We start from the raw sequence: 7,759 nt of genomic DNA, 5'->3' as shown, positions 1-7,759 counted from the left end.
TGTGAACTTTCATACATTTGCACCTCTGCTCCTGTTTTCCCTCTGCCTGGAATGCCTTCCCTGTGTCTACCTAGTGAACTCTTCCTCATCCTCCAATCAGAGTTCACAGGTCTCCTCCTCTGTGAAACCTTCCCTCCCTCCCCACCCCAACTTTGCTTTCTGCTTCCAAAGCACCTTGTATGTGTCTCAGCTTTAGAGTTTGTAGTTCTGTTATAATAGTCTTTTTTACCCCCCTGTGATAATTATTTATGTATAATTTTGTCTGTTTAGGCTGTGGCCTTGAGTGGGGCAGGGACCAAGTCTTTTCTGTGTTTGTAGAGTATTTGGCAAGAATCTGGAGGAGGCTGGAAAGAAGACAGGTAGAAGGATTAGTTTTGCAAAAACTGCTTTTCCCCTGAAACAAAAGGGAAGGCCCTGAAGATGAGTGATAGTTAAGAATGCAGCAAAAAATCTTTAAAGCAAAAGGGAAGGGGGCAAATCACAAGGGGAAATCTGGTTTGAGGGAGGAAGAGAAGAGAAGGCCACCAGGAGAGAGGAGGAAGGTGAGGGAGGGGTGGGGCTGGAAGGGTCTGAGGGCCTGAGCCTTCCTGGGTGTGTGAGGCCTGCAGGAGGGACTCAGTGCCTAGGCTGGCAAGAAGGGGTTTGGGGGCTGCAGGGAAGAACAGCCTGTCTCCACCTGGAACCAAACCAATAGCCCTCAGTCTAGCAGGAAGTAGCTGGAGCCTCCAGCTGGCCGGAAGAGGGAAGGTTTGCTGTGATGAGGATGAGGAGGGCTAAAGCCAGAGCAGTGGTATGGACCACTATGAGAAGGATGGCAGGGAGCTTTGGCAGTGATGCAGTCCTCACAAAGTGTGGCATGAGTGGCAGAGCAAAGGTAGCTGGAGAGGAAGCCCTGGTAGGTGTGGCTGCGCCACAACCTGTTCCAGCTGGCATCCTCGATGAGTGCACTAACGTGACTGTGTCACAGGTGGGAGCTTAGGGGAAAAGCATCACCTGCACCCCGGCTTCTTCTGCTCCAGGCTGTTGGGCTCAGCTTTTCAGATGGTTTCATAACGTAGGAAGCAGCCCTGACAACTATGATCAGGTGTCGCTTTAGAAACAACAAACCTGTTTCTAAGTTGGAGTACTTTGTTACAAACAACAGACGTTGTGAGCAATTTAATGGGGAAAAAAGGAATTTACTCAAAGGGTATAGAGTTGACAGGAAGGCTGGTAACCTGCATGTGGAAAAATAGGTTTAACCTAGGAAGGCCAGGCAGCAGGCACTACAGCCAAGTTCATGCCTCAGGAGCACTCTGGCATGACCACCGTCACCATGGTAGGGACACTCCCCCCTCTATCGCAACCCCCGAGGGACCCACTGTGGTTGCACACCTACTGTGCCCACTCCTGTTGTGTGCTGAGTTGTGTCTGACTCTGCGACCCCATGGATTGTAGCCCACCAGCTCCTCTGTCCAGTAACTGTTACTCTTGGGGATCTTCCTGGCCCAGGGATCAAACCTGTGTCTCTTTCGTCTCCTGCATTGGCAGGCGTGGTCTTTACCACTGTACCACCTGGGAAGCCCATCCATTCCTGTGAATGATTCTAAATGTGTCAATATGTTTTTGTGTCATCCCCTGAAGATTCAAAGTTCAGAGAGGAGTGGCCACGTGGCTGAGCCTAGGTCATATGTCATGTTCTGGCTGCCCTGGGGCAGGGAGAAGACTACCTCTGTGGTTCAGCTTCCCCAGTCTCAGTGAAACTGCATAAAATGGGGCGTTCCCCCAAACAGAAACTTCTAGACTGTTAGAGCTAGAAGGGACATTTGAATTGGTCTTTGAATAGACCACTCTATTGTAGTGGCCTGATCTAGGAGTATTCATTAGAATTCCTGTGGCATTATAAAAAATTTACATGCTGGCATCCCATCCTCAGTATTTTGGGTTCAGTAGATCTGAGAAGGGACTTTGGCATGTGTGTGTGTGTGTCTTTCTGAAATGCCCCCCAGGTTGAGAACTGATGAACTTGAGCATTCTTGTTTTAAAGATGAGGTGACTAAGGTCCAGAGAGAGTTCATCTGTTAGAAATTATACAAGTTAGGGGCTTCCCTGGTGGCTCAGTGGTAAAGAATCCTCCCACCAATGCAGGAGACACACGTACAATCCCTGATCTGGAAAGATCCCACATGCCACGGAGCAGCTAAGCCCATGCACCACAACAGGTAAGCCCGTGTGCCACAACCACGGAAACTCACACATCCTAGAGCCTGTGCTCCACAAGAGAAGCCACTGCAGAGAAGCCCATGCCCCACAACTCTCCCCAACAAGAGAAAGCCCTTGAAGCAGCAAAGACCCCAGTACAGCCAAAAATAAATAAGTAATGTTTTGACTCTTTGTGACTCCATGGACCATAGCTCACCAGGCTCCTCTCTCCATGGAACTCTCCAGGCAAGAATACTGGAGTGGGTTGCCATTTTCTTTTCCAGGGGATCTTCCCGACCCAGGGATTGAACCCAGGTCTCCTGCATTACGGGCAGATTCTTTACCATTTGAGCTACCAGGGAAGCCCAATGAAAGGGAGAAAGTGGTCATGACAAATTCTAGATCTCCTGGCTTTTGATCTAGTACTACTCTGAACTCTTGCTTTTTCCCACTGCAAAAAGAAATTTCCCGTCTTTATTCATATCTAAGAAGGCATGCTATACTACTTTGGTTCAGCTTCTTCAATAGTAAACAGACTTCAGATTAAGAGTCCCAAACCGTCAAGAGTGAACAACCCACACCAAGGGCTGCATCTCTAACGGCAATTGGCTTGATCTCTGGACCACAGCCCCCCACCCACCCTTTGTCGCAATCTGGCCAAAGCGTCCTCAAGAACCTAGAGTGGGAAGTGTAACAAAGAGGACCTCTGGATGAAGGACAGCCTGGCTAAGCCCATACTTCTGTGTTTGGCAGGATTCTGACTGTCTGGGCCTCCGTGCACACAAGCCCTTGTTTCAATTACTCATTGACCCTTCTTCAATTCTTCACTGTCCTGTAGCCATCTGGTTCTCATTTTGGGAATCCACGTCTTTCTTTTCTCTGCTGTCTGACTTCCACCAATCACTCTGCCTTGGACTGGTTTACTATCAGCTCAGACGCTGTTTCCAGGCAATCTCATGAAAACCCAGGGCCTCTGATCCCTTCCATTACATTATGTACTTTTTTTATTTTGCTCTCCTTACGAAACTTGCGCTTTCCTATAAAGATTCCCAACAGGAAATGCCATTTGCTTAATGCCTTCCTGCTCCAAATCTACTTAAAGTGAAAAAAAAACAAAAAAGCAAAGGGTGGGAGAATTGCTGTAGCAGGACCATCTCTCTGTCAGAGGGAAGCCATTGTTTCTCCCACACCTTCTGCATCCAGAAAGGGCCCTGGCATCAAAGTCTGAGCACCTCATTCAGTGACTAAGCCAAGAAGGAATGGCGTGGTCAGAGCTGTTCTTCAGGAAGTAAGCCTAGAGCTATGGAGGATGGATTGGAGGAAGAGTGTCTGTGGGTAGGGAGACAATTAATAGAAGCTATTGCAATAACTTAGGTGAGAGAATGATGAGACTGAATTGGGCAGTGGGAATGGGATGAAGAAGAGAGGATAGGTAGGAAAACGTTCATTTTGGTGGAAGAATTGACAGGACTAAGAAACTGACAGATGTGGGGTGTGAGGGAGAAGTAAGGATTACCAGGTTTGGAGCTTGAGGGACTGGAAGAATAGCACCTTTACTAGAGATATCCGGTCCCGTCACTTCATGGCAAATAGCTGCGGGAACAGTGGCAGACTTTATTTTTTTGGGCTCCAAAATCACTGCAGATGGTGATTGCAGCCATGAAATTAAAAGATGCTTAAAGTAGAGTTATGACCAACCTAGAAAGCATATTAAAAAGCAGAGACATTACTTTGCCAACAAAGGTCCATCTAGTCAAAGCTATGGTGTTTCCAGTAGTCATGTATGGATGTGGGAGTTGGACCATAAAGAAAGCTGAGCGCCGAAGAATTGATGCTTTTGAACTGTGGTGTTGGAGAAGACTCTTGAGAGTCCCTTGAATTGCAAGGAGATCCAACCAGTCCATCCTAAAGGAGATCAGTCCTGGGTGTTCATTGGAAGGATTGATGTTAAAGCTGAAAGTCCAATCCTTTGGCCACCTGATGTGAAGAGCTGCCTCATTGGAAAAGACCCTGATACTGGGGAAGATTGAGGGCAGGAGGAGAAGGGGACAACAGAGGATGAGATGGCTGGATGGCATCACCGAATCGACGGACATGGGTTTGGGTGGACTCCAGGAGTTGGTGATGGACAGGGAGGCCTGGCGTGCTGGGATTCATGGGGTCGCAAAGAGTCAACACGACTGAGCGACTGAGCTGAACTGAACTAGAATGAGGCAAATCAGAAAAGCTGTTGAAAGGAGGGTGGAAGACAGTGACTTTAGTTTGGTACATGAGGGATGCAGACATCCAAAACTATGTTTCCATCAGACATCTAAAACTATGTTTCCATCAGACATTTGACTATGCAGGGCTGGAATGAGGAGGTCTGGACTGCAAGTTTCAATTCGGGAGTTTCAGCGGGAAGAAAATGTGACATAGGGTAGGGGCTGGGGGGCCAACACACGGAAAGGAGTGGGAAGAGGACTGAGGTCTGAGCCTCGAGTAATAACCCCATTTAAGCCCCTAAAACAAGCGGGAGGACTCAAGAAAGAGTCCGAAAAAGAGCTGAGGGCAGGGAAAAAAAAAAATCAAGGAAACTGTTTTTTCCCAGCCAAGGGAGGGAAGTTTCAGGAAGGAATCTGAAGAGAGTGTATACTGAGATGTGAACTGACAAGAAGCTGCTAGTAGGATTACTCTCATGTCGCAACAGCTAACCTCACAATAAATGAAGCACTGAGGCAGGGTTCTGGACAATTCACATACTCCTCACTCTGCTTAGCCTCAGTTATCAGGATAACTGCAGGATAACTAAGTGTAATAACTTCATAGTTTAATATCGCTCAGAGTTTCCAAATAAATCCTCTCAGTTCTCAACGTGATTTCGCTCATCTAAGAGGAAGTGGCAAAGACTGAAAAAGCAAGGCCGAGGACAAGATATATACAGGGTAACTAATAAATATTAATAAGGTTTCACCTCCCGCCAACCCGACCCGGGGAGAACACGTCCGGGGCCCCGCCCCTCATGAATATGTATACAGCGCTGCCCACCGCCCACTGCCCCGCCCTCTACTCTTCTCCCTCGCAACGGACTCTCCCTACAAACGGGAAACAAGATGGCGGCGGCAGGTCCGAGTACTCGGGCTTCTTCCGCGGCGGCGGCGGCAGCTCTGAGTCGGCGGGGTCGGCGGGGCCGCTGTGACGAGATAGCGGCAGCCAAAACGGGCACCCCGGGCCCGGCCGCTGGCCCCGCGCTGCTGGTGTTGCCGCCACCGTTGCTGCAGCCGCCGTCACCGCCGCGGCCGGAGGAGTCGGACTGCGCCGGGTGCCTAGAGACCCCAGGGGAGGCGGCGGCCCTGCCGTGCGGCCACTCGCTGTGCCGAGGCTGCGCCCAACGCGCTGCCGACGCGGCGGGCCCGTGTTGCCCGCGCTGCCGCGCCCGCGGAGCTGGCTGGGCCCGCCGTCGGGCCCGCGACGACTGGCAGGCCGACGCGGAGGTGCTGGGCGAGCGCGCCCGCCGCGGCCCACCGGAGCGCTGCCGCCCGCGTCGGGACGGGGGCGCGGCCGCCGCGGGGCCCAGGCCGGAGCAGGAGTCGCGCGCCGCGCCCGCGGAGCCAGGTGGAGCTTTCCCTCCTCCCGTTGGGGTCCGGAGCGAGGCCGCCGCGCCCCGGCCTGGCCTACTTAGAGGGTGGAGGGTCCCAGGCCCTGATCGAGCGGGTGTAAAGAGTTCTCGTGGGGTTGGAACCGGGCTCTGCCCAGAGTCAGTTTGTGTTTCTGAATTTTGAACTTCGGAATGAAGTACAGGCACGATGGGTTTGGAGTCAGAAGTTTGGAGGGAGTCATAACATTTCTTGGAACAAGTTAGGGCCAGATTGGAATTGGTGAGTGGAGGAGGGTACCAAACTTCGCAGGGGCTGTGGAGGTTCCGACAAGTGCTTCGTTTAATGTTGGGTGAAGAGCGTGGTCTTGTGAAGATGTGACTCCTGGGCCTGAGTGGGTCTGTAAGAGATGTGGAGTATACGAAGTTTAGGGGGCAGATTGATTTTGAGGATGTGAAGGGAGCTTTTCAGACTTGAGGGTAGAGTGGGTTGAGAGTATGAGGTCATATATGCAATTTTCACAGAATCTTGAAAAACATATGCTTAGCAAGAGCTTGGCATGTAGAGAAGTAATAAGTAACTGCTATTTATATTTATAATAATACTAATAATAAGCTCCAGTAGTGCTCTGCAAAAAAGACGGATGGGGTTTAAAAGTTTTGAAAGTCGAGATTGATTGGCGGCGGCTGCTTCTGTCTCCATGGCAGTGTAAGTTTCCTACTATTTTCCTGCCAGTTACCCGTCTGTTGAAGGACTGTTGTTGCCTTCGACGGCTTTGCCTCCCCTCCCCACCCCCCAGCAGCCTGCCAGTCTGGTGCTGAGCTTGACATAGAAAGTGCCCTATTGAAAACACAAAACAAAATTATAACTTAGGACTCAGACATATCCAGTCAACACAACAGCTAGAGTTCTTTGATAAAAGCTTACCTAGGAAGAGATTTTTCAAGAAACATAATTAGGAAAAGCCAGATATGTGCATCTTTTGGGTCGGGAATTCTGCCATGTGTTATTTTCAGTAGGGAAAAAGAGGCATTGCTTGTATATGAAAGTGCAGTCCCTAAAAACTACAGGTTCCAGAATGCAGTCTGTTTTGATTCAAGCAGACACCTGCCACTGTCCTAGGATACCTTTTATTTTCTATGTCTTACTTTCTGTGTACCTTCCTATTCCTTTTAAGCTTAATAGCATCCTTATGAGGTACTTTTATTGCCATTTTACACCTGGAACTGAGGCCAAGAGAGGTTGAGTAACTTGCCCAAGGATGAAAACCCAGTTCATCTGATTGCTGCTCAAATAAGATGAAGGACTTCCCAAACATTGTCCAATTTGTGAATGCGTGTGATGATCTCGTATGCTGTTTAATTTGCCTCAAATTCTGAGATTATGGTAAAAAAAATAAGGGAATATTTCTCTGGTCTTCCTACTCGTACTATAGATTTATATGGTCAAGTAAAAAAGAAATTTGTTTCCAAAACCTGGGCTTCCTTATGAAATAACAGGTCTGAGATTTGAACCATAAGCGAACATATGACTTGATAATTGGTGCGAACTTTTTCCTTGAAGAAATTTGTGTATCAGTGATTAAGAAAAATGATAGAAAATGAGATCCCAAATTAGGCTCTTTTGAGCCACTGAGTGTCCATCAGTTACTTTGTATGTTTGTATGAGGACCATCATGAAAAATATTTTTCCTTAAATGTTCTTATTGTTGGATCGTTGAGTGTATATCATTATATACTTGTTAAATCAAAACATAGAAGAATATTGCTGAACAGAGTTTGGGAATAATAATCTAGCTTTAGCAGGTTGTCTAGATCTCTTGAGTTTACATGCAATATTTTAAAATTTAAGACTTTAATAGACAATAAACATAATTCAAACAAAAATAAAAGAAAGTATACAATGAAAAGGTTCCTCTTATCCCTTTTTTCATTTTCCATTTTCACCAGAGATTCATGTTTATTCTTCCAATTTCTTTATGCTTATACATGGAAATTCAAATA

At 48.1% G+C, this 7,759-nt stretch overlaps 1 protein-coding gene across 1 annotated transcript in view; it reads left to right on the top strand.

Annotated features, from left to right (window-relative positions):
* Nucleotides 1-5,249: 5,249 nt before the first annotated feature.
* The window catches only part of RNF169 (ring finger protein 169), an 88,767-nt gene continuing 86,257 nt past the window's right edge, over nucleotides 5,250-7,759 (top strand). The window contains exon 1 of the mRNA XM_070383719.1: nucleotides 5,250-5,775. Coding sequence (XP_070239820.1) covers nucleotides 5,274-5,775 — 502 coding nt within the window. The 5' untranslated portion in view covers nucleotides 5,250-5,273. The remainder of the gene's footprint in view (nucleotides 5,776-7,759) is intronic.

Source organism: Bos mutus, chromosome 15 (genome assembly GCF_027580195.1).
Source record: "Bos mutus isolate GX-2022 chromosome 15, NWIPB_WYAK_1.1, whole genome shotgun sequence".
In the NCBI taxonomy this organism is placed as follows: domain Eukaryota; kingdom Metazoa; phylum Chordata; class Mammalia; order Artiodactyla; family Bovidae; genus Bos; species Bos mutus.
The sequence above is the reverse complement of the archived record's forward strand: the minus strand, read 5'-3'. Positions and strand labels throughout refer to the sequence as shown.